At 61.1% G+C, this 25,549-nt stretch overlaps 1 protein-coding gene and 1 pseudogene across 1 annotated transcript in view; both read right to left on the bottom strand.

The window, feature by feature from the left end:
• Positions 1-3,884: 3,884 nt before the first annotated feature.
• NPTXR (neuronal pentraxin receptor) overlaps positions 3,885-25,549 on the bottom strand; it is a 29,214-nt gene continuing 7,549 nt past the window's right edge. Inside the window, exons 4-9 of the mRNA XM_045834773.1 lie at positions 23,489-23,717; positions 21,759-22,558; positions 11,307-11,532; positions 10,059-10,306; positions 8,305-8,484; positions 3,885-7,945 (exon numbers count right to left, since the gene is read on the bottom strand). Coding sequence (XP_045690729.1) covers positions 7,721-7,945; positions 8,305-8,484; positions 10,059-10,306; positions 11,307-11,532; positions 21,759-22,558; positions 23,489-23,717 — 1,908 coding nt within the window. The 3' untranslated portion in view covers positions 3,885-7,720. The remainder of the gene's footprint in view (positions 7,946-8,304; positions 8,485-10,058; positions 10,307-11,306; positions 11,533-21,758; positions 22,559-23,488; positions 23,718-25,549) is intronic.
• LOC123816019 lies at positions 16,340-16,661 on the bottom strand (annotated as a pseudogene).

The raw sequence follows: 25,549 nt of genomic DNA, 5'->3' as shown, positions 1-25,549 counted from the left end.
TGTCACCGGCTGCTTGGCTGTTACTCTGTGCTTGACTCAGATACGTGCTGAGAGCAGACAGGTGCCTCGGGAGGAAACGGGAGCCCCAAAGTCAGGCTCCCCTCTCTCAGCTTCTCTTCTCCACGCGTCTCGGTTGCTCAGTTCTCAGCTGTCTCGCTGCGTCTCTGACGGCTTCCCTGGGTGTTTTCAATACGGTGTTTGGTGTCTCTAGGTCTTCTCGGTGGCAGAGTGGGCCAGCAACAGGAGTCCGTTACGTCAGACTTCGTTTCCCTCTCACGCCCCACTCCGGGGACCTGGCCTGCAAACCGTGTATGTGCCCCGACTGGGAATCAAACTGGTTACCCTTTGGTTCACAGGCCGGTGCTCCATCCACTGAGCCACACCAGCCAGGGCTGGTTTTGACATCCCGTGTTTTGACATCCCTGAAGGGCTAAGGGGGATTGGAAACCTCAGACTACGTAGTGCGGCATCTGAGTGCTTGTTCTGGAGTCGGACCGGATTCAAACCCCAATGTTGCCACTTCCCAGCCACGTGACCTTGGACAAGTGACCCTCACAGGGTTAAATTAAACTAATATATGTCCATCAAGGGATCAGAGCAGTGAATGCCTGGCACATAACCAGTACCCAAAATGTACCAGTTGTTAGTATTCAGCAAACGCATAGTAAGCCCTGCTCCGTGCTGGGTGCTGGATATACACAGTGGCGAAAAAGGTGAATGCGGTCCCTTCTGCCGTGGAGCTGACACGCTGAGTGACTTACAGTTAGAAGCAAGCAAGCACGTTTACTGTCAAAGAGAGGGGTGTGCTGTGGAGAGAATGAAAAAGGCCAATAGAGCAGGCGACCCCGACAGGTTTGGGTGCCGGACGAGGAGGACGGGCTGTGTTCCCTGTTCTGGGGTCACGAGAGGACATGGTGAATGGCAGAGAGTGACCAGGCCGCGCCGTAAGGTGGGAGGGTCGGCAGAACTTCTGCGTGCCAAGCCGACGCCGGCGTGGCAAGAAGGAGCCGGGCTCTGAGGGCTAAGGGTCGGTGCGCTCCAGGCTGAGGGAAGGACGCGGGGAAACCCCTGAGTCTGGCGATTGCCCGAGGGACGGACAGAGGCCTGCGTGTCCCGGGGGGTCCCGGGGGGGCGGGGAAAGGAGCGAGTTAGTGCATGAGGTCCGAGAGGCAGACCGGGGCCAGGTCACACGGGGCTTTTCCCTCCGTGTCCTGGAGAGCTGCGGAGAGTTTTACGGGAGGGAATGACTCTTTCACGGCAACACGGTGGACCGGCCTGCTGCACAGAGCGTGGGTGTTCCTAGAGGCCCGTGCAGTCGTCTGACTGGGAGACGGCGGGGGCTCGGGCGGCGGGAGTGGGGAGGAGTGTGCACGGGTGGGAGGTTTGCGCTCGTGGCAGAGTCCGAGGCGATGGACCGGGTGGATGGGCAGGAGCGCACGCGAAGCCAGTGACGGTACGTGCGTATCTGAGCGACTGGAAGATGGCGAGCCCACCTCTTAAGTGGACGCCTGGGGTCCCAGTAGAGGGGGAGCCAGAGTTTGGGGTACGTTCCTTCTGAGACTCCCATTAGGCAACCTGGACACGCCCATGTGGAGTTCAGGGCAAGGTCTAGGAGGGGTCAGCGTTTGAACGTCGTCAGGTGGTTCGAGGTGTGGGCCTGGGTGAGGTTTCCTGGGGAGAGAGGATCGGGGAGAATGAGGAGACAGGCCCAGGACTGCGCCCGGAGCAACCGCAGGGCTCAGAGGCCAGGGAGACTGGGAGGGGCCGCAGGGGGCCCGAGAAGCAGCGCCCAGGGAGCGAAGTCGTGGGGCTCAGAGGGCGGCCGAGCCGCCACAGCACCGCCGTGGCCGTGCTGGGAATGCAGAAGGTCAGGCCCCACCCCGGACCTCCTGCCGCGGAAGCTCTGGGGCTGAGCCCGGCAATCGGCGCTTGAAGGAGGTGATTGTGGTCCAGGCTGAGGTCTGAGAGCCACTGAGGTGGGAGGAAAACCGGGCGGGTGCTTTTAGTCATTTTGGAGAGCAAACCCTCACCCAGAAAAGTGTGCTAAGGTTGCAGGGCAGGCAGAAGCGCCCCTCAGGGACCCCTGGCCGTGGATCTGACACGAGGGTCAGCACGCACCAGAGCCCTGTGCTGCTTTCTCTGCATCGGCCACTCAGCTGTGCAGGTACGGCCAGAAGGGGGGGGGCAGTGTCAGCTGAGGGGGACAGAGGGTGTTTGTAGGTAAATCAGAGTGAGAGGGGATAAACAAGGCATAGTGGCCCGAAGCTTAACTGTGCTCAGTGGTCAGTAATGAAAAATAATGTTTAAAAACAAACCTGGGTTCATTCTGGAATAGAATGAAGAAAGCACATGACTCTTCAGATAACTCGAATACGGCTGTCCTGTTCGAGGGGCTCTTCCAGTGTTTCCCCAGGCGTCGTGGGGTGAACTCAGTCTGGCTGAAAGTCGGAAGGCTTCAGGAAAGTCTGGGGAGGCTTGTCTTGCTGGTGTGTCCCCCTGACTGCTTGCTGACTGGCCCCCGGGCAGTTCACGGGGCCAGCGGAGCACAAGGGCCAGTGGCACTATGGTGGAGCGGGCGGGCGGAGGCTGCGCCCTCAGACGGTGTGGACGGGCAAGGCTGGGGGCTTGATCGGGGCCTCGCAGGGATGGGCGGAGCTGGAGGGGTGGGTAGGGGACTGTTGGAGAGTCCAGTTTAGAGGCCAGTGAGTCAGAGGTGTCCAGGGAGACCATGGGGAGGGCAAGGGTTGAAATGCGAGGTCTTTCCGGAGAAAGTCCAGCCACTGTTAAAGTAAGGAGAATGGTGTGCGTGACATGAGTGTAACCTGGCCGCCAAGGAGAGGGGACTGGCATGCGCATGTGTGAACAGTGACGCCTTCACTGTACTAGTCAGTGGGGGAGGTAGATGTGGTGAGTGAGCATGTGTACTGTGTGGCTGTCTCATTCAAAATGACTGAGCAAGTAGAGAAATGAATCTGCGTCCAATTTTATGTTAAGCTTGAACATTCCCCTATGAAAAACATTCAGATGATTCAGAAGGCTGCAGCTACGGGCGACTGGTGACTGGCAGCTTCATCGCAACAACATGCTCACTCGTGCATCACGTCTTGTGCGGAGATTTTGACAAAATAGCAAATCACCCAGGTGACTCAGCACCACTACAGCCCAGATCTGGTGTCCTGAGACTTCTGGCTTTTCCCGGAACTAAAATCACCTTTGAAAAGGAGAAGATTTCAGACTGTCGATGAGATTCAGGAAAATACAACGGGGCAGCTGACGGGAGAACTGTGTGAGGTCCCAAGGTGCCTACTTTGAAAGTAGACTGAGGTGTCACTGTCCTGTGTACAGCGTTTCTTGTATCTTGTATCTTCTTCAGTAAATGTCTCTGTTTCTCATAACACATGGCTGGGTACCTTCTGGACTGACCTTGCACACCAGGGCCGACTTCCTCTCCCCTCCCCCACCTGCCCAGGCCTCCGAGGGAGGCGCCACTCTGGGGGTCCAGCAAGCGACTGCGGCAGACCGGGTCTCGGGGAACAAGTCAGGGACCAGTCCCCAGAACTGGGGCACGAGGTGGGACGGGGCATCAGGAACGAGGCCAGTTACCAGAACTGGGACACACTCCACGTGGGACTTGTCATTCTTGCTGCGTGAATCCTGGGGAGCGGGAACCGCTGTACCTGGGCCCTGGCAGAACCGGGCAAGTCGTGCGGGGGGCAGGTGGGGTTCGGGGAGGCTGGGGGACACTGGGGTGGCACCTCCCGTCTTTACCCACAGCCCCGCCCCAAGTAGCTGCCTCCTTCCTGCCCGGTGTCGCCCCCTCCCAGGGTAACCCCCGCCTTGCAAGAAGAGCCTCAGGGTTAAACATCACATTTATTTTGAACATTAAAATTTACAAAAACATAAAAGTAACAAAAACCCATGATGTATCACACACACACGCACACACACTGCATCTCACGTCACTTTATGTACAAAACTGGGCCAGGAGGACGGGAGGGGCGGGTCACCAGGCGGGTGCACTAATTTCACAGTGTCCGACAGCTCAGCATGCTCGCTCAGGGCTCAGCCTGGGCCCGCCCACGTGCGCCTCTTCTCCACGCAGCAGGGTCAGAGGTCAGGGGTCATGGGGGAGGGAGGGCTCAGGGTAGCTGGCAGCTGGGACAAAGGAGGTAACGAAAATGATCCCATCTCTGGGAGGGGGCCCCTTCCCCAGTTTGTTCAGAGCAAGGGTTCAGGGAAACGGAAAAGGGGGGACCAGTGCTGGAGAGAGGGGGGCCACCGTGTTGTGGAGAGAGCACTTCATGTAGTGCCAGAAAGCTGGGTTCAGGTCTCCCGGTGCCCCGGCTGGGTGGCCCCCAGGGCCGCTCACCCTCCGTGGGCCCCGCTGTCCTCACGTGTGAAATGAGGGCCCCGACCCCCTCTAAGAGTCCTTCTGTCCGAGTCTGTGGACCGAGGTCACGCACAAGTGTGGCAAGGCGACCCGGCCCCGCGGGGGGTTGGCCAGGGCCCCAGCGCGCTGGCCCCAGAGGCAGAGGCGGGGGAATCTGGCAGGTGAGAGCTGTGGAGCACCTGGGGCGGGGCCTGGCCCGAGGCTGGAGGCGGAGGAACGTCCCCTCCTCTCCCGTCCCCTCCCCTGCGTGGGGCTCTCGGGGGACGGTTCACCTTGCAGCTCTGCTGGAATCTCCCGCCAGTGGACGGGGGCCCACTGTAGAAGGACGTGCTCCCTGAAGGGACTGAGCACCCCCCCGCCACAGCCTCCCCCACGGGACCCTGGCCCTGGGGCCGGCCCAAGCCGGGCCTCCGTTCCTCCGCCTCGAACTCCGAGGGGCGGCGAAGAGGGTCAGGCACATCCCTTCAGGCCCAAACCCACCAGGAGCAAGGACGCCCGAACCCCACTCCAGAGCGTGGGAGTGGCTGTCCCCTGGGGCCGAGGGTGGGCTCTCGAAGTAACCTGCGTGTGGTTTGAGCGCTGGGCTGGCTGATGGGCAACGGGCAAGTTACCGAACCTCTCCGGGCTCCCGCGTCCGCGCGTGTGTGATGGGGCTGAGAGCAGTCCCCGCCCTGGGAGGAAGGACGGACGCACGAGAGGGTGCCGGCGGGGGGCGCTCGGCACAGCGCCCGACCCGACCCGTACAGAGGACGGAACAGACACGGCGCCGGCAGCGCCGTGTGGGAGCGGCGGGGGGCGCCATCGAGCCCCACTTCTCGATCCTCTTCCCCCGCCTCCTCCGCTGCGCCTGGGAGCAGCCGAAGAGCGAAGCTGCAGCCCAGACAGCAGCCCCGCGGCCATGTGTGAAGGGGCGGGGCCTGTGGAGCTTTCAGTTTTCTGGGGTAGAAACGGGCCTCCAGGCCCAGACTCAGAGCCCGCACGACACCTCCGGTTCCCTCCTGTTCCCTCCGGGGGGCTGACCGGGCGCATCGGGTGTCTCATTGAGACCCTGACAGAGCATAAAGGACGCGGGGCGTTCTCTGGGTGGGCTGAAGCGGTCGTGCACGCCCTGCCGCCTCTATCCTAAGACCCTTTCTCGCCCCCACGTCCTCCACAACAGCTGCTTCCTTAAAAACAAAAAGAGAGACCCAACAAAACCCAGCATCCAGCGTCCCTGGAATCTAAGTTCCAAATACCGCCATCACCCCAGCAACAGCGGATGTCACCACCAGACACTTGACCCAGCACGAGGGCTGATGTCATTGGCTGTTACCAGGGCAACTGAGATCTCTCGGCTGTGGCGCCATGGCTCCTTCCACTACGTCCTTCTGAGGGGAGTTGGGCCCCAGGTGCCGACAGGTCTGCTTGTGCTCTTGAAAGGGAAGCAAGGACCCAGGGGGCTGGAGGCCACAGCCTCAGAAAAGCTTCAGCTGCCCCAGCTCTTACACAGGCCTCAGGCTAGGTGGCAGTGGGGCGCGGAGGCAGGGAACAAAGTGGGACAAAATGCACCTGCACCCACTGAGTCAGGGAGCTTGCAGCTGCCCAGACCAGGTCGGTGGCTGCCAGCGAAGGGGCCCCTGTGTTCTCAGCTCTCCATTCCTGCCAGGGTGCCCGGGATCATGCCTCCCAGGGGGTGGGGGATGCCAAGATGTGTTTCATAAAGGAAGATGTTCCAGTGGTCATTTTGGAAAGCATTCTGATCTCTCAAAAGCCCACCCGCCAGGGGTGGGCCACACTCAGACCCTCGTGGGCAGGCAGTACGGGGTGCGGTGCGGGGAAGGGCATTGAAGAGGGAGTCAGAGAGTTGGGTCCTAGTCCTGCTCTGCTCATGGTGCTGGGCGATCCTGTGCAAATGGCTTGCCCTCTCTGAGCTCTTCCCTATCTGCACAAGGAGGGATCAGACTGCGTGACTTTGTCAGCTCTGACATTCTTCTGTCCTCTTGGGGAAGCTGGTGAGGACTCAGGGGAGGGGACGGGAAGCCACTGGCCCGTAGAGACATGCTCAGGCAACAGTGCCAGGCTGGGGGGTATCCAGAAGAGCTGCTTTTTATAATCTGCACCTGAGGTTGGTCTGCCTTGCTCTTGGCCCTCTCCTCTGACCCTCTCCTCTGACCCTCAGCAGATCCCACATGCTGCCCAGTCCCAGGACCTGCCCCTGCAATGCCTGCCCTTTGGTCACCAGGGAAGTCATCAGGCTTGCCCCACCCGACCCACCTGGAATCACAGGCTATCTCACGTTTTCTCACAAAGGGGGAAGGCTAGCCCAGAGAGGGCAGGGACTTGGAGAAGGCCACACAGCAGAGCTGGCTAGGACCAGGGCTGCTCCTTCGCATGCAGCACTCTGCGCGCCACTCCATGCTTCTCCCTGCTCACTCCACTTCCTCCTTCCTTCCTCAGACGCTGCAGGGCCATGCCGAGGGGCAGGTGGTGGGGGTCCCCTGGGGCGCAGAGCCTCTGCCTCATGCTGCTTCCAGCTCAGGCTGAAGTGGCCCAGGTTCTGTCCTGGCCACAAAGCGGGAGAAATGACCATGCCAGCAGTGGACACAGCTGTGGGTGGGGTCCTGGTCCTTAAGCCTCCAGGCCAGAGCTCGGGAGGAAATGTCCTGGAAACTGAGGTGGGGTTGGGACGGGCAGGGAACCAGCACTCCACCCACTGCACACAGAGAAACGAGGAAAGAGGAGGAAGAGAGAGGTGGGGGGGTGGGGGCTGTGGGGGGGAGGGTCCATCAAGATCCCACTACCCTTGACTGTCAGCTGGTGGGAAGATGGAGGAGGGACGCGTCTGGGTCTCCTATATCCCCGCCATCCCCTTCTCTGCCGGAGGGACTGCTCTGCAGCCTGCTGTGGCCCCGAAGAGGAAGGTGCATGGGGGGCAGGGGGTTGATGGCCTCCCTGCCACTGAGATAGTGGGTGCTCCCTCATATGCAGCCCCACGGGGATGCTGTTGGCATTGGCAGAATCAGATGTGGTTGGTGGGGCGTGGCGGGGGTAGGAGATGGCTGGGGAGTAATGCCAGGACGGTGGGCAGAACCACGGGCACTGCTCTTCAGCCCAGGCTTGGCCTGTTGACTTGAGCTGCCTGTCCCCATCCAGGCGGGGTCAGAGGACAGCCATTGCAGGGGCAGGGTGTTCTGGAGCTGTGGGTTAGGGGGGTTGGGAGATGAGAGGCGTGGCCAGGAGTGGAGCGAGAGGGGAGGCCAGTGTGTGGGTAGGCTGAGGGGGAAGGTGCCCCGCCTCCTGGAAGGTCCCCAGATTGGCAGTCAAGGGAGGGGCCCTGGAGGAGGTGGCCCCTCATGCCTTGGCCCTCCCCTTGCAGACATCGAAGGCGGCCTTTGTTGCACCCCCAAAAGCCTCCACCAGCTTGTCTCCCCAGGGTAGGACATTGCCCAGCAGTGGCGCAGTGCAGTTGGCAATGCCCAGGACCTGGGCGGGTGTCAGGGCGTGGTCCCACAGGTTAAACTGGGCAATGTCACCCACAAAGGCCTGAGTGGCATCAAACCGGCCTCCCAGGGTATCCTGGGCGAAGAGAGCAGAGAAAAAGGAGAGAGACATGGAGTGAGAGAGCAGAACAGATAGGCAGGCAGACTCAGAGAGTCAGGGATTCCCCAACCCCATTATCTAGCAGAAGCCCCGCCCCCACGGTTCTAGCCCCGCCCCCACAGTTCTGGCCCCACCCCTGAGGCTCCAGCTCCTTGGGCATGTCTCTGCTCTGCCAGCGTCTCCGTCTGCCCCGCCATCTGCAGAATGGCCGGGTCAGACTGAGTGGTCACTGCTGCACTTTCAGGATCCCTCCGCCTAGCCCTTCCTCCTCAGGGGCCCTGGGGGGCGGTGGGATATCCACTTGGGGCTCAAGCGCCGACATCCCTGAGCCGTACCTGCTCTTGGCCCAGAATAAGGATCCCATGAGGCTTGATGGGGTGCCAGGCAGCCAGGTTCTCACCGGAGCCCCGCAGCTCCCCGTCCTGGTAGGCGGACCACAGGCCGTCCCGCGTGGTCCAGGCGATGCAGATGTGGTGCCAGCCATTGTCCTTCAGGCTCAGGGGCAGCTGGGCCACCTGGACACAGATGCCCCAGCTCCAGGTCAGAGGTCACAGGACCCGAGGCTGGAGCAGTGGGGTGAGGGGGACCCGACCCCAGGCTTGGCCCTCCCCTTCCTCCCAGCCCAGCGCCTTCCCCACCACTCTCTCCTCTTTGCCCGACTTGACCAGCAGCTTCGCTCAGATCCCAGGGACTAGTCAGTGCCGCTTTGGTTTTCTCTGTCTCCAGGTAGTTCAGTCACTAACAGGCCAGTCAGATCACATGGGGCGGGAGCCGAGGCTCCAGTCCCACCTTCCCCTGAACACCTCACACGGTGCCCGGCACACAGCCGGCTGGAGAGGTACCGGCAGTGGCGGAGCAGGCCCTGGACTCAGGCCGGGCACTGGCCCCCGGCCCTGGCTCTGCCACCCGACCCCCCGTGGGACCAGGGGAGGCTGCACTTTCCTCCCTGGCCTCGGCTTCCTCGTCTGTAAAGTGAGGAGGCCAGGCAGAGGATGGCAAATGTGCAGCCACCTCCGCCTCGGCTGCCCAAGGCAGACTCGGCTAATCAGTCATGAGCCCGGACTCGGCCTTAGAAACTTCTGAAGCTGCTGCTGATTGGTTAGCGTTTGCCAGTCAGAGGAAGGGCACTTGCTGCCCGTGGATTTGGAGCTCCCAACGGGCTCTTTCATCGCCTGCTCCCTGAGATCACGATATAATAATGCAACATTCTCTGAAGCCTGCTTGGTGTCAGGTCTTGTTCTGGGCGCTGGGGATATGCATCTGGTCCTAGCTGCAAACACGAGCTGAGTCTGCACAGGAGGGAAGGGCTTTGGGGACAAAATAACACTGGGCCCATTCGGGCAGCGCAGAGGTGATGAAGGCCCCGAGGAAACAGGAGACGTGGAGACTAAGCACGTCTGGACGACAATGGACCCAGACCGTCCGCTGCAAGGCGAACCACGTGCGTGGGGAGCAGGGCGGGGGCAAACGCTCAGAGGCGGGAATGCAAGGGGAACCGCGAGCAGCCTTGGAGGTCTGCGCTGGAAGGACTCCAAAGGTTCCCGGGATCGGTTCGCTGTGTCCTGTCCAGGGTGCTGAATCTCTGCGAGGAACTGAGCGCAGACTGTGGGCGGGGCCAAGGATGGCAGCCCGGGAGCGTGCGAGCGGAACAGGGTTAGCGGGATCTAGATGCAGTCCACCTTCCCGGGTCTTCTCGGGACCCACTGGGTGGCAGAAAACATTCATCGCCCCCTGGGCCCATCTCCTTCCTCCTCTTCTCAGGCACCCAGAAGAGGCACCTCCTGCTGAGCAGGTTTTCAGTGGGTTCTGGGAGGAGCCTCTCCACAGGTAGGCCCTTGGGGAAGTCACAGACTTTCTGGGAGCCTCACACGCCTCCCCTGTAAACGGAGCGCCACACTTCCGGCCTCTCGTGGACACAAGCCCCTCTTCAGCCGGCCCCGGGTCTGGCTTGTCACTGTGTTTTCCAGACCCCAGCCTGGCGTGGCGTGTGGGCAGGGGAATGGAAAGGGCCCACACACGTGGGGCCCAGCACAGGGCGGTGTTCCTGGGAGGGTGACCCCCGCCCCCCATCTCTCCAGCTCCCACTGACCTTGTCATTGATCAGCAGCTCCATGGGGTCGTGGCCCGCCTCCAGCAGCACAATCTCATTGGCCTGCCCCGGCACCGAGTAGGAGAAGGGGGTCCCCTGGCCAGTGCCACCCGACCTGGACCGCAGCCACACGCAGACGGTGAAGGCGTAGAGCTCGGGCAGCGCCTTCCGCACGCGGGCGTACATGTAGTTGTTGCGAATGGGGATGCTGATCTTGAAGGCGTCAGGGGGGCTATAGGCCGAGGACCCTGAAGGGGGCGGGTAAAGTGGAACCAGGGGGAGTCAGTGGACCCTGGGGAGGCCGGGGTGGGTAGGGCACACTTCAGAATGGGGGTTACTAGTCCCTAGGACCTGCTATGCCCCCCTTCAGCTGTGCCCCTGCTACAGAGTCTTCACTCCAAAATTCACTCTCCACCTCTGCTGTCGGATGAGCTGGAGGCCTTCCTCCTCCAGGAAGCCTCCTGGGTTTCTTTCTCCAGAACTCCTGTCTGATATCTAAGCTGGTCCCAGCCAATTGCTCATGGCTTTCCCTGGCACCCCACGTTGTCCATAAGCCTCTTAAGGGTGATCCTCACAAGGTTTCAAAGATGAAAAATGCCCGAGGGCTCATGAGCTCTAAAGTTGCACTTTTCAGACGAGAAACATGAGGCCCGGGGAGAGGAAGCAAACACCCAAAGTCACAGGGCAAGTCCACGACAGCCAGGTGGCTAGGTCTCCTGATGGTCACAGCCGTCCACTGGCCCTTGCCCCGTGTGTCCCTGACCCCCTTGGCAGTGCCGGGCCCAGGTTCTAAACAAACGACAGTATTCTGATTCATTGCAGGTGCTACTTTTCGGGGTGGTTAGATGCACGGACTCTGAAGTCAGACCCGGTCTGAAGTCTAGACCCACCCCTGACTGGCTGTGTGGCCTTGGGTACGTCCCTGGACCCCTCTGAGTGCCGGTCCCCTCTTCTGTGAGGTGGGCACCACAGCGGCACCATCCCCTGGTGGTCCGGGAGGAGTGAGCCGGCTGCCGTGTCGAGTCCTCAGCCCACCCCCGATGCACGATGTGTTAGAAAACAGGAATAATGATGATAAAATAGCCACCAACTGCACCCGCCCTCTCGTGTTTCACAGCCTCCTCCCCGCCGGCCTATCTTTAGCCTCCGGAGAGCATGAAAATGCTTTCCCAGTGAGTCTGCCACCCTGAGGACCCGCCCGAGGCCCCGGGCTCCCCTGCTCCGCCCCCTGCGGGGCCCAGGACCCACCGTGCTCCAGTTCAGCGACGCGGTCATGCAGGGCGTCCAGCTCCTTCTCCACCTCCTGCCGCTGACGGTGGTTGCTGTGACTGAGGGCCACGCGCTCCTTCTCCAGGGCCAGCACCTTGGCCAGCAGCTGCCCCTCCAGTTCATCCATCTTGGAGTGCAGGGCGGTGGGCACCGTGGGCGCCGGGGCGGGGGCGGCTGAGAAGTTCACTCGGGCTGGGAGCTCCTGCTGCTTAAGGGGCAGAGGACAGGGCATGTGAGGTCCCTCAGAGGGAGGAAGGGAAGGGACGCAGGGCTCGGAGACCCCACCACCTCTGCTGAGTGACCCTCAGGGAGCCTCAGCTTCCCTGTGTGCAGAATGAAGCCACCAACACCAGCTCCAGGCAGCAGACTGGGTGTCTAGCAGAGCTTCTTCAGATCACACAGTCAGACAGCTCAGGGTTCAAATCCAGCTGGAGAGCCAACCTGCTGTGTGACCCTGAGCAAATGCCTCTACCTCTCTGAACCCCGGGCTGCTCACAGGCAACTGTACCTATTTAGAAGGTTGGGGGGGGGGCGTGATTCAGCAGTAAATGCCAATGGGCACAGCCTGGTTACCACAATCACTGTCTGGGGCCGAGGAGCTGGAGGGACCGGTACTCTGTTCTGCCACGCCACCCCGAGATGGGGGCGGGTGGGCTCACTTTGACCCCCATTATACTAACCTTCACTGTCCAGAAGGCTTCTCCCCACTCCCCAGGGTCCTAGGAATCCAGACTCTGGTGCTGACTAAACCCAATGCCTCGCCTCCCCCTCCTGTAAAAAGGGCCCGCTGACCCCACTCTGCCCACCCCCAGGGTAGATGGACGGAAGTAAAGGCTCCCCGGACTGTAAAAGCAGAATGTGGACTGTAACGCATCGGCTGACAGGCAGCTGCCACCTCCAGAACCTTCCCTTGACCACAGAGGGCCCGCGGAGGGACAGGGCCAGCCACGCACTGCATCCTCGGTGGCTGGACTGCCAGGAAACCTTGGCCGGAGACACGGGCTCGTGGAGTATATTCCCGCCCGGTTCTGGGAGGGCGGTGGCTGGGGGTCCTCAGTTTCCCTCCTTGCACTGCGCCACGCTCGTTGTGAGGGGCACATTTCTGAATGAGCGTGCCAGGCCCATCCTTGGCGCTCGCTCGACACGCATTTGCTCATGGGCCCTCACAGCCCCTCACTCGGTTTCGTTGGCCCTCTTAGTGTCCCCGTTTCACAGATGAGGAAACTGAGGCAGACCCTTCTGAATTTTCTACGCTGGGGCTGGGCAAAGCTGACGCCTCTGGAGCCAAGGCCTCCTGTCTCCAGCAGAGCGCCCTCCTCCCGTGGAGGGAGCCAGACCTGCCAGGAGGGAACGGGGCGTGGGGCGCTGTTTACACAGACGCCATTGCAGGGAGAAACCGTGCAGGCGACGGAGGTGGGTGCACAAGCTGTTCTTTTGTCAGAGCCACCGGCTCTGGCGCCAACAGGAAGGCCGGGGAGGAGGTGGGCTCACCGGATCGTGTGTGGCCCCCTCCCCACCCCGGCGTCTAAATCAGAGGAACACGGCTGCCCCCCTCACTTCCCCATCTGCTGCGGGTGCGGGCGGTGCCGCGTGGGCTCCCGGCCTGGTGCCAAGTGGGCCCCTAGCCCGAGACGGTGGGGGAGAGGATGAAGCCCTCAGCCCCGCTCAGGTCCTGATGAGGCAGGAAAGTGGGGGCTCAGAACCCACCGGGAGTCGTGCTGGGGGCCCAGGGCAGGACGTGCTGCAAGCGTTTGGAGTCTGGACGCAGAGCCCAGGGTTTGCGTCCGGCTCAGAGCCAACGTGCCGGGCCCATCAGCACCCAGCTGTACGCGGCGGCCGTCCTCGTGGCCGCACAGGGCGAGCCAGCCCTGCAGGGAGGAGGCACTGCTCAAACACCTGCCAGCCCCTCCCAGCACCCGGGAGGAGGGAAGCCCACTTTCCAGATGAGGGGACCGAGGCTCGGAGACGTGAAGACTCCTGCTGAAGGTCCCATGGCTGAGAAGGGACAAAGCCGGGACCCCAGCCCAGGCCCTTCAGATGCCAGAGCCTCTTTTCATTCTGTTCTCCCCAGCTGTCAGTGCGCCCATCTGCCAAGGGGGCACCGTGCTGGCTACTCCGCCTGCCCCAAGAGCACGCAGCTCTCAGAGGTTCCTGTGGCCACGAGAGGGCGGGGAGGGTCTGGCGGTCTGTGTCAGAGGGTGCTTCGGGGCAGCTCTGCAGAGGGACTGGACAGGAAGGACCTGCCCATGCAGGGCGGCTCAGGGGCTGGAGGAGTGGAGAGCATCCAACCACCTCGTCTCCCAGTGGGGACTGATCCTTTCCTTCAGGGAGCAGAGGGACGGTGCTGACTTCGGGGTCAGGGTCCCAGCCTCTGCACAGCACCCCCCTGCCCGGGACAGCACGGGCCCACCAGCTATGCTGCTCCTGGGGCAGCAGCGGTAGGGGTCAGGTCTCCTCACCTCCCCACCCGGTCATCCCTGAAGTCCTCTGTGAGTCTGCCCCAGCCGGCATGCTAGCTCCACTAGCCCAGGACTTTGTCATGAAGAGCTGCTGTGCCTCAGTTTCCCCATCAGTAATAATAATAATATCTCATAGCATGGTAGTGAAAATTAAATGACTTAATAGATAGAATGCCCTGAGAGTAGAGGTGGCACATGAAATGTTAGGTAAACATCAGTAATTATCATCAATAATAATAAGAGACATCAAATGTCTCTTGAAGGGACCAATGCTTCTCCATCTCCAATCATACATCTTTTTGTTTAATCATTATATTGAGGAAAAAAGCAAGTTACAGAAGAACAGTGAGAGACCATTAACATAAAGCTGCAAAGATTCAAAGCCAGATCACATGTTTGTAAAAGCATGAAGTCAACAAGCCTGGAGAGGCAAACGCAGATGCAGGACAGTGGCGACCCTCTTGTGGGTGGGCGATGGGGCTGGGACTGAGGTGGCTCTGAGGCCCCAGAGGAAGCGATAGGACACCCCAGCCCCAGGGACCCTCGCCTCTCCCTCCAAGTATCCCCTGCCAAGCTAGCGCGTTGAGAAGGCCACAGAATTCTCTCTCAGGCCCTGCCTGCCCACACACCTCCTGGGCCCTGGCGGGAAATCTGCAGCAAAGGCTGAGGCCCCTCCCCTCAGCCCATTTTAACAGATGGTCCTGGCTGCGGTCTGTGCTCCGCTTCTGCTGTGCTGTGTGGCCTTGAGCAAGTCACTCTGCCTCTCTGAACCTTAGTTTCCCCGGAGTCCAATGAGGGGTGTCTGGGGAGTACATGTGTAAGTGCTTCCGCTTTGGGTCGGTTGCTGCAACCCCTGTCCCCAGAATTCGGTGGGGATCACGTGCCCAAGTCTGTCCTGGGGACAGAAATCCCACTTTCCTTTCACTCACTGAGGATCGCCCACTCCTGACTCCGTGCCACCTCCCACAGGCAGGGACTTCGCAGAATGGCCAAAGAACGGAGAAAAGATGCTCGATTTCATGAGTCATCAGAGAAATTCAAATGAAAGCACCATGAGTGCGCACTACACACCCACCAGAACGAGGAGCGTTTTAAAAATGACCGTACCAACACGGGCGAGATCCCCACGCAGGCGGGTGGGTGTGCGCACGCTCGCTGCCACTTCGGGACAGTGCTCGGCAGCGCCTCCTAGCGCTGAGTCCGTGCCTCTTCCGGGGCCGAGGCAGCCCGCTCCTGGGGACGCAGCCGGGAGAAAGGGGGGGGGGCGCTCATAGCCACCAAATCCCCCACCAGGACGTTCACGGCAGCTTTACTTGTTCTAACCCCAAACCAGAAACACCCCATGTGCCCACCCGTAAGAGGGGCGGATAAGTCAGCGACGGCGCATCCGCACCGCTCACGCGGCACTGCAAACAGCGGAGCCCCGGGGCCCCGCCCCGATCGCGGGTCGGACACAGGGGAAACCCCAGCCGCAAGGGGTGCAGCGGCCCGAGTCCGTGTGAACGAAGCTCAAACACCGCAAAGCTGGTCTGTGGTGACGAGCAGAATCGTGGAAGCTTTGGGGGCAGAATGGATTTGGGGGGCCACAGAGAAGACTTCTGGGGCACTGGAAACGTTCTGATTCTTGGTCTGGGTGCGCTGCTTTCTGGCTGTCTGCATACATACATTTTCACCGAGCTGTGCACTTAAGATTTGTGTCTTTCACAAGTCAGATATGTGAGCTCTTACACATCTTGAATGTAAGATAGACTTGGGAAAAAAAAAAAAAGGAAGTCCCACAGGGAAGGTCCCAGCCTCCGCCCCGCAGCGCCTGCCCGGCTGGGAGTCGCTGGTCTCCTCCTCAGTGAAGGCCTCCCAGGGGGGATGTCACAGCAGGGGGGGTCCTGCCCACCCCTCCCATTTGACAGGTGGGGAAACCGAGGATCAGAGAGGAGACATTTTTTAAGGTCACAGCAAGCAGGTGGCAGAGCTGGGACTTAAAGGCCCAGGTTTCTTGCTAGAATGAAGGAGCCGCCCCGGCAGGAGTAGGGGTTAAGGACTTCCCCGTGTGGTGCTCCACCCCGATGGCAGGGGGCAGCCACAGGGCCAGAGGCCAGCGGGGCCTGCAGGTGGCGGGCAGGCACTGAGGTTCCAAGTTCTCAAACAAAAGGCCGTCATGCAGACCCTCTCTTGCCACACTCTGCTGGCCCCCTTCATGCACAAAGAGGCAGGGTCAGGGGAGCCAGCCCCCACAGAGCAGAAACTTCCAGAAGGGGCAGCGACATAAGGAAAAAAGGAAAAGCAACCAGACGACTTTAGAAAAGGTGCCAGTGGATTCTCTAAGTCACAGTGTTTGTCTGCAGATGACTGGGAGGTCTGGGGGCGGGTGAACGGAAGTTTTGGGCTGCACACATATGTCCCCCCCACCCCTTGAGCCCTAGTCAGGGGGCACCTGCCCGAGAACTCATAATTTAGAGACCAAAGGGCCTGGACCAAACTCTGCCCCTCCCCCCCCCATTTTTTTGAACATATCCTCATGATGTTATTGTCACATAATAAAACAAAACACGAAGCTTAGAACTGGATCGCCTGGCCCTTTCCCTTCTTATCTCCTCCCAGCTCGGCAGGCTCGCCTCTCCGAACAGCCAGAGCTCTCGGAGGTCTGCAGCTGGGCTCAGCCCATTCAAGCCTCAGCACAATCTTCTTTGTAGTTTTAGCCTTTTCCCGGAAAAATCGGCTTAGTCTGTCCTCCACAGTCACTCTGATTCCTGTCCTAAGGCCGCTCCCCCTGCGCGTATGCAGAAGCCTTGCCCTTCTTGTGCTGTGTTACTTGGTGGGGTTGGTGCTCGCCACACTCCTTACCGAAAGGCCGGTGGGTTTTAGGGATGTTCACCATGTTTGCGGGGGCGCTAACAGCACAGAAAACCCATTTTAGAGACAGAAAAACCGAGGCCCAAAGAGGAGCAGCGATTAGCCTGAAACCGCAAGCAAACAGAACTTAACTTCATGCCGCTTGCCCTCCCCTCTCGCTGGGACTGTCTCCAGCTGAAAAGTGTTCGGGGAGCGCCTGGCCCCCCCTGCCCTGGTTCCCACAGACTCTGGGAGCCCCCCCTTCCTTCTCTGTGAGTGTGCAGCCCACCAGTCGGGGGGGGCCAAGCTTTTGGCGTCTCTGGGCCCCACCGGAAGAAGAGTTGTCGTCTTGGGCCACACATTCAATACATTGCGATGTGTAATTACACACAAACACAAATCTCATAACGTTTTAAGTAAATTTACGATTTTGTGATGGGCCGCAGGTTGGACACCCCCTGACCCCACTGCACAGGGCTGAAGACTGACTCAGCTAATACATATGCAGTAAGAGCCTCATGGACGTTACTTCTCCGTGTTGTTATTGTTGTCAGTGAGGCTCCCACGGGACCCTCCGGATGACCGTGCCAGCCAGCCAGCGGGACGGGCCTCTGAGAACTGGCCCTCGCCCTCACGGCTCTGCATGTGCCGAGGCAGCAATGGCTCGGGACACCATCCAGCAGTAGCCCCTGCCCTCCCCTGTCTTTCTCACTCTCCTGAAGGTGGCCGAGGTCTGGCCCTTCCAGATGGGTGTAGAGTGAATAACAAAAAACAAGTACTCTGACACCAACAGGGTCAAATCCTGATGCCACTGCTGTGTGATGCTGGGCCAGGTTCTTAACCTCTCTGAACCTTGGTTTTTTCAACCGGGGAAAGGGGATAGACGGGGACCTCCCTCACGGAGACTTACTTGATGAGGGTTAAGTGGGAACGTACAGTGTCTGATGCACGGCAAGTGCTCGGTGGGAGCTGTAATTGCTGTGAGTGTAGGGTCTTCTGTGACCGCCACCAGGGCCTCCTCACTGTGGCTCCCTCTCCAAGACGGAAGGAGGCGACCACCTTGCTAGGCTGGGCGCAGGAGGTGATTTATGTCAAAGAATTACTGCTGATATCCATCCTGAAGTTTGCTTTTACAGATAAATTAGCGCAAAAGTGGGACACTGGAATATATATGTACATGGCCGGTTGCCACACGAATGGTCCGACCCCTCTGGAAAGTGGCTCTGGGCCACAGCCATGAGAAGTCAATATCCTCTGACCCAGCAATACCACTCCTGGGAGTTCGGCCTAAAGAAATAATTCAACAGACTTAAAGAGAAAAAAAAAGCCCCACTATCTGCAAGAAATTGATCCTGCAATGAACATCGAGAAGAACAAAAATTAGAAACAGCCTCCATCTCCATCAACCAGAGATGCTCGCGGGGCTGAGGGGGCGGAGCGTGCCGCGGCCCCGGATACGGCAGCGGTCAGTAGACTACTCACCAGCAGTGAACCAGGTCTCGGCTCAGGGACTGCGTCTATGTTTGGATAAAGGACCGAAAGGGAGCCGCAAAACGAATAAAGGGGTGGAGTTAAATGTGATTTCCCACTCCAAAAGAACTTTGGACTTTTTTTCCAATTGACAGCAATGGCAATGACAACACAAATAAAAATAGAGAGGGGGACGATGTTTCCTCAGCCCTCAAACATGGGCCCCCCACTCGAGGGCTGGAGGGACAGGCTGGGCCAGTGCGACCTCGCCCCCTTCGGCGGTGGGCCCGGCAGGCGGGGAGAGAGGTGACGCAGAGAGGTGCCAGGTGAGGGCGGGCAGGGAGGTGCTGAGGATTGTGGGAGCGTGGGTGGGGCAGGAAGTGGACGGAGTGTGGCCAGGGAGGGTCTCTGGGAGGAGGGGCCCTCAGAACACTCTTAAGTGTTGAGGATGGATATGCCAGGGGGTACCGAGGCCGAGGCGAGAAGGGCCTGGGAGATGGGCCAGATCCCAAACGGCCGCCTGGAAGCAGGCTGAGGGGGCTGCACCACAGGGGAGCCCCCACGGTGGCCTCAAGGACGATCCCCGGGGCTGCCCGGAGGAGGGTGGGTGGGAGGGTGTGCTGGGGGCCAGAAACCAGTGAGAGGCCGTGCAAGTACCCACGGAGAGGTGAGGCCGAGTGGAAGGGGGCGGAACCAGGCATGGCTCCTCCGAGCACACCGGAGAGGCAGGGGCCTGAGTTCAGGCTGGGACACGAGGAGGGCAGGGGGCTGGTGGGACGCCTGGGGGGTGGGGAGAGGGGGCGGGGCTCAGGGAGCAGTCCGGTCCACTGGTCTGGGGCTCAGGAGAGAAACCTGGGCTGGAGGTGTGGCTGGGCTGGAGCACCGCTGAGGAAGGGGAGTTGGAAGCCTCAGGGTGTGGGCGAGCTCACCCAGGGCGGGTGAGGGGGGGCCAGGAGAGGGGCAAGGGCTGCAGGAGGACCCCGAAAGGGGGCAGGAAAGCGGGGGTGGGGGTGGGGAGAGGCCAGGGGTGAGGGTATCTGGGAGCCAAGCACTTGGAGACCCGTAGGGGGGAATGACCAATGGGGTCTGATGTTGGGGGGCGGGGGGTCAGCGAGATCAGGACTGACGCGTTCCGTTCAGTTCATCAGCGCCGGTGCACCAGTGTCAGGGAGAGAGATGTGCAGAGGGAAGGTGGACCCTGAACGTGGGGGAGCACCCCTCCGAGGACTTCGGATGAGAAGACAACAGAGAACCGGACGCTGTCTGATGGGCGGATGGAGTCCCACTGAGACCAACAGTCTGACCCCATGTCTTTGGGGACCCAGACCCCAGCTCCTCTCAAAGACCCCAGAGAGACTGGTTCCGGCTGTGGCCAGGCTCGGAAAGGTCTGGTGGGCAGGCGGCCCTGCCTTCCTCTCCCCGGGCGCACTGCACGCAGCAGGCAGGAGGGGCGTGTGCAGGGAAGCCAGAGCTCCCCCAACCTGAGAGGCGAACTTGGTGCCAGATCCCAGCTGCCAGGATAGCCCCAACCCCAGCGGGCTCAGCGGAGGAGAGCCCACCTTGCCAAGTGCGCAGGTGCTGGAGGAACCGGGCCAGGGCGAGCCCAGCCCTGCCAGCCCCAGACACGGGAAGAACCACAGGCGCCATCTGGGTGTGGGGGCGGGGGCTAGGGCAGGCAAAAGGAAGTGTTCTGAAAACCAAATCTTTTTTTTTTTTTTAACATTAATAAAATGTATTCCTAAAAGGAGAGGTCACTCCCATCTTTATTTTTGGCTATTTGAAAAATGAGTGCCCTGGATGGTGTGGCTCAGAGGGTTGGAGCATCATCCCATAGCCGAAAGGTCGTGGGTTCAATTCCCAGTCAGGGCACACAGTCTTAGGTTGCAGGTTCTGTCCCCAGTCTGGGCGTGTACAGGAGACAACCAATCAATGCTTCTCTCTTGCATCGATGTTTCTCTTTCTCCTTTCCTCTCTCCCTTCCTGTCTCTCTAAAAAGCAACGAAGAAATGTCCCCAGGGGAGGACAAAAATACATAAATAAATAAATAACGAGTAATATTATAGCTTAGTGGTGAAAATAGCAATCACCCAGACTGACCGAGCACACCTCGGCCAGGCACACTGTTCTGGGCCCTTCATGAAGATCCACTCGCTTCACGCTCCCAACACCCCAGTGAGGCAGGCGCTGCTATTGTCCCCATTTCGCAGGGGAGGGGACTGACTCCCTTCTGCTGCCGCCGGGCAGCGTTTATTGTTATTTTGTCCTGCTCTCAGTTCTTGTCCTAGAAATCCCGGAGAGCTGGAGTGGGGAAGGGAGGGCTGGCCTGGCAGACAAGACCCCGGGGTTTTCCTCCTGCCTCCGGGGCTCAGCTTTGGAGGCCTTGGTGGAGAGCCACACGGAGAGGGTGGTCTGTGACTGCGCCCTGGCGGGGCGGTGACACCCTGTGCAGTGGGGGCTGACCCCAGCGCCGGCTTGCTGAAGGGTCACTGGACCCCGGGCTCCGCCAACCTTCCACGCACCGCCGGCGCTGCTGAGCCAGAGATCTGAGGGAGAGAACCCGGGGTGGGGGTGGGGTCCCTGCATTTTGTTCGTTCCAGCCTCTGTCCTCTCCCTGCCTTTGCCAGCCGCACTTGGGGTTGGGGAGAGGTAGAAATGGGGGGGGCCCTTTCTTCCCCTTCCTTTCACAGATCCGATTTGGTTGCTCACACCTTCCCCTGCAATCTGGAAATTATCAATGGCTGGGGCTGGTCAGTGTCTCCCCGGTGCCTGTTCTTCCTAGTCTGTCCAGCTCCCCTCCTGGGGACCCTAAACAGGTGGGTGGGGGTCTGGGAACTTCACAGGAGAAATCGCCGGCCCGGGAGCCCATGACCGCCAAGAGTGGACCGCTGGGTCAGACCCCTTGTGTCTGACTCCTAGCTCGAGCCAGGAACGTCTGGAAAGGTGGGTGGGAGCAGGAGGGGGAGCCCTGGGTGGAACCCCGTTCTCCACTCAGTCCCCACCCAGAGCTGCCGGCTTCCAGGTGTGCTGGCTGGGAGGGCGCCATCTGGGCTCGTGCCCAGGTCCGCGCTGCAGCCCAGGTGTGGGGGGCACGGCGGTGGGAGGCGGTGAGGAGCACACCGGCTTGGCTTATGGGACACCCTGTTCCCTGCTTGTCGGCAGGAGCCAAAAGGGACTCGGAGTCGCTGGGACAGCGCATCCCATCTCCTGACCCCAGGAAGCGAGCGGGGGCGGGGGCGGCCGTGCAGACGCGTGAAAGAAGCGGACGCACGGACGTTTCCTGAGATCCTAATTCGTGCCACACGTGTTCACACACCTACATGTTAGTCAGTCCTCACTACAAACGGACGCCGATATACCCACTGTACAGACGCGGAAGCCGAGGCTTACGTTAGTGCCTGGGGAAAACTGATCGCGGGCGAGCCTTTCCCGCGCCTCAGGCACCGTACCAGCCTCCGGCCCGCACGCCCAGCGGAATTCTTCCTTCTCGCCTGCGAGGAAGGAGCCATCATCCCCTTGACACAGATGGGAGATCCGCGGATCAGAGAGATACACGCGGGGGTCCCCCCAGAGTCCCTCCGCGCCGCAGTGGGGGCCAGACCCCCCAAAGCCCTCGAGCGGCCCCTCCCACCCCGGCCTGCCCCCGACGACGCGTGGCGTGGGGCGTGGCGCTCACCTCGATGCGGTCGATGCGGTCCCGGAGGGCACGCACGGCGTCCTCCAGCTCCACGATGAGCGCGGGCGACTCCCAGGGCCCGTCGGCCATGGTGTCGCGCCGGGGCCCGGCGTCCTGGAGGCCGCGCGGCAGGCCGCTCTCGCAGCGGCCCAGCTTGCCGGTGAGCTCGCGGATGGTGTCCTGGTCCGCGCGGATGCGCGCCTCCTGCTGCAGCGCCGTCTGGCGCAGCTGGTCGGCCGTGCTCTGCAGGAGCAGCAGTTCCTCGCGCTCGCCCAGCGCCGCGTCCCCCTGCTCGCCCCCCGACGGGCAGGCGGCGGCCAGCGGCGTGCACAGGAAGCGGCTGAAGAGGGGCACGGGCGGCAGCGGGTGCGCGCTGGCCGCAGGCGCCCCGGGCAGCGCTGGGGGCCCGGCCGAGCTGCCCGCGCCGTGCAGTGCGCTCAGGCTGCGCTGCGGGCCCGGGGACGCGGCGGCAGCACCTGAGGCGGCCGAGGCGTTGTCGGCGCCTCCGGGCAGCGCCCGCGCCCGGCTGGCCGCCAGGGGCACGCTGGCGATGATGCAGATGACGGCACCGAGGAACGCCAGCATGCCCGCGGCCAGCAGCACCGCCAGGAACTTCAGCGTGAGGCGGGCGGCGGGGGCTCCCGAGGCCCCCGGCAGGCGCAGCGGCGGAGTCGGGGCGCGGGGCCCGGGAGCGCGGGGCGGAGCGGGCCGGAGCGGGAAGAGCGGGAGCAGGAGCTGGAGATGTTGCCGCGGCCGCTGCTGCCACCGTTGTGAGCCCGGGCGTCGCGAGGAGCGGAAGGCTGCGGGCAGGCGGGGAGGGGGAGCAGACGCGGCGGCCCCGCCCCGCCAGCTCCCCCGGGCCGGCCCTGGCCCAGCCCCGCACCCGTTCCGCGCCGGGCGCAGAGGTGGGGGCTCCACCCGGGATGCGGCGAGAGGCACGTGGCGGCACTGAGAGCTTTATCCTGCCTGGGTCACAGAGGGTGGCGACTCGAAGGCCACGCGGAGGGACCTCTTAGTGACCCCATCCCACCCCTCCAGTGTGGTCCCCCTCCCGAACTGGCAAGGCCAACAGCTGCCTTTCCAGGAGCTTTTCCTTCGAGTCACGCTCTGAGCCGAGTGAGCTACACTCTGGTCCCCATGAAGCCTCACTGTGGGCATGCTCATGATACACATGAGGAAACTGAGGCTCCCCGAGGTCAGGTGGCAGGCCAAGGTCACACCGCTGGTGTATGTGGGAGTAGCATTTGGGCTTCGGGGAGTCTGACCTGGCAGACTGTGGGGTCGAGCTGGGGTGGGCGTGGGGAGGAGAAGGAAGGAGGCCAGTGTGGGGGCATGGCGGGGGGGGGGCTGGAGATTTTGTCCCAATCTCTATTTATATTATGGCCACCTGCCTGTCATTTCCCACCCCCACCCTCCTGAAGGAGCAGGGTTCACTTCCCTCTACACCTGTCCAAAAAAAAAAAAAATCTCCCTGTGACCTCAAAGGGCAGCCAGAGCTCCTCCTCTGACTGGCTAGGGGCACAGGCGGTGCAGAGAGAAGACCCCCCTGGCGGAGGCCGCCTGCAGGCAAACGCTGGTGGGCCCGCGGACCAGGTGCCGGGAGGGAGAACAGGGATGGGAGTGGGATGAGCTGTGGGGGTGGAGGAGGAGCCTGTCAAAGACGTCTATATATATTTTGTTGCAAATTAACTTGGCAATTAAAAACTTAAGGGGAAAAAAAAAAGGCCTACCACCCTTCACAGTCCAGCTCCAGTTCCCACTTTCCACGAGGTATTTCCTCGTCAGGGTGGGCTCCCAGGGCTGGGAGGGCGCCGAGCCGGCTGTGGGCTTTCGCCCTGCATCCCGGGATGGAGAAGAGGGGGTGCGGCTCGTGGAGTCGCTGGCCAGGGCCGCACCCAGGTCGGCCCTGAGCCCGGGCCGCACGCCGGCCTGCCTCCCTTCCAAGGCCACGTTCTTGACCTGAGGGAGACTCACACTGTGGGACTCTGGACCCCCAGGGCTGCCGTGCAGGCTCCGCCCAGGGCGGGGTGTGGGGCGGGGCCAGAACACCGCTCAGGAGGCGTCGGGCCCTGGGCACAGGCCCCAGCCCCGCCCCCACCCCCAGCCCCAGGAAGCCGACCACCCTCCTGGTGGGAGCTCTGGGACTCGGGGTCACCTGAGTTGTGAAGTGGGCGCGAAGCAAACGTGAGCTCCACACCGCGAACCCCTGAGCCATGTGTGTGCGTGGATGTGTAACTCCTCCTCGGAGCGGTGGCCCTCAGCCCCCTCCAGGCAGCCCAGCGCGGAGGAGGCCTCTCTGAAGGGGCCCGGGAGGACCTGAGGGTGCAGGAGGCAGGGAGACTCCTGGCGCATCCACATGTGTTCCGGGAAGACAGAAGCACCCATGTGACATCTCAAGGAGAAACTGTGGTAGAAAATCCAGGGGAGGCTGGGAGAGGGCCTGCTGTGGCTTGGGCCCCCAGGGGTGCCACCATTGTGGGAACTGCCTTGGGGACAGTTGGATCACGGGTCGAGAGGCTGGAGTCGAATCGTGTTTAAAGGGGTCTGTTTGTCTTCCAGGATGTCTTTACAAACCTGTCGTACGAACAGGCCCCCCTCCCCTGCGTTGGTGGCTCCCCATCCCCATGGAATGAAGCCCAATCTCCGTAAGGGTTAGTACTGCCTCTTGGTCAAGGGCAAGGATGGATTCCAGAGCCAGAAGGTCTATTTCAAAACCCCGCTTCTGCCTGTTTCCAGTTGCGTGACCTAGTGGGCAAGGAGGGTGAAGTCCCAGGCCCTTCACAGTTCTTGACGCCCGCTCCTGCCGGGGCCTCCAAGCCCCAACGTGGGGAATGGAAGGAGGAAAGCCGCGTAAGCGTCGGGTGTCACTACGTCGGCTGCTCTTGGTTTGTAAGACTGTGGGTCGTGTGGACACCGCTCACCCTTCCAGCCCCACGGCCCGTCCCTCACTGCCCGTGCGCTGTGCGTAACTCCCCACGTATCCGGGAAGGTCTCCTGTCTCTGCCTTTGTTCGTGCCGTCCCCCACCTGGAAGGCCGCCCCCTCCTTCCTCGATTCATTGCATCCCCAGCGTCCGGTAGGTACCGAAAAACGAAAAAGGCGGCAGCCACCTGGGCGAACGCGGACGGATCTAACTTCCCCGCAGGCAACAGTGCAGCTGCCCGGGGCGGAGGCGAGAGGCCGGCCAGGGGGGTTCCCAAACCGTCTCGCTGGTGCTGCGGACGAGACCTCCGCCCCAGCCCTAACCCAGAACTCCTCGAGAGATGGTCAGGAAAGGGGGTTCTCAGGGGGACCTCCTCAGGCGGCAGTTGTCCCCCTATTTTCCCTCTGAATTCTCGTGTCTCCTAGATGCTTTATTTCTCCACTTTCACTCCATTCTTAGGGTAAGAGAATTCTGCCCTCAATGAACAAATATAGTCGTTCGTTCAAAATGTATGTTTGGAGACGGACTTTGTGCCAGGCACCGGGGAGAGCTGGAAGCGAGACAAGCCCCCACTTTCTGTTCTAGTGGGGAGGCAGGCAGTAAACAAATGAATAATTAAACGAAACCGTTAATTGATGACAGTAATGAGAACTGCGATGGAACATTTGAAATGCTAAAGTAGTTTAAAATGTAAAAGTAATATGATAGAAAATGACAGGGGCGGGTACTGGGAGATGGACATTGTGTATGAGGTTGGGACCCGAACGATCTGAGACGCCAGCCGTGCAGGGATCTGGGGGAAGACCCAGTGTTCCCGGCAGGGGGCGCAGCTGGTGCAAAGGCCCTGAGGCAGAATGAACGTGGTGTGT

Source organism: Phyllostomus hastatus, unplaced genomic scaffold, assembly GCF_019186645.2.
Source record: "Phyllostomus hastatus isolate PE091 unplaced genomic scaffold, TTU_PhHast_1.1 phas_contig_198, whole genome shotgun sequence".
Taxonomy (NCBI): domain Eukaryota; kingdom Metazoa; phylum Chordata; class Mammalia; order Chiroptera; family Phyllostomidae; genus Phyllostomus; species Phyllostomus hastatus.
Note: the sequence above shows the minus strand (reverse complement) of the source record. Positions and strands in the feature narration are given on the sequence as shown.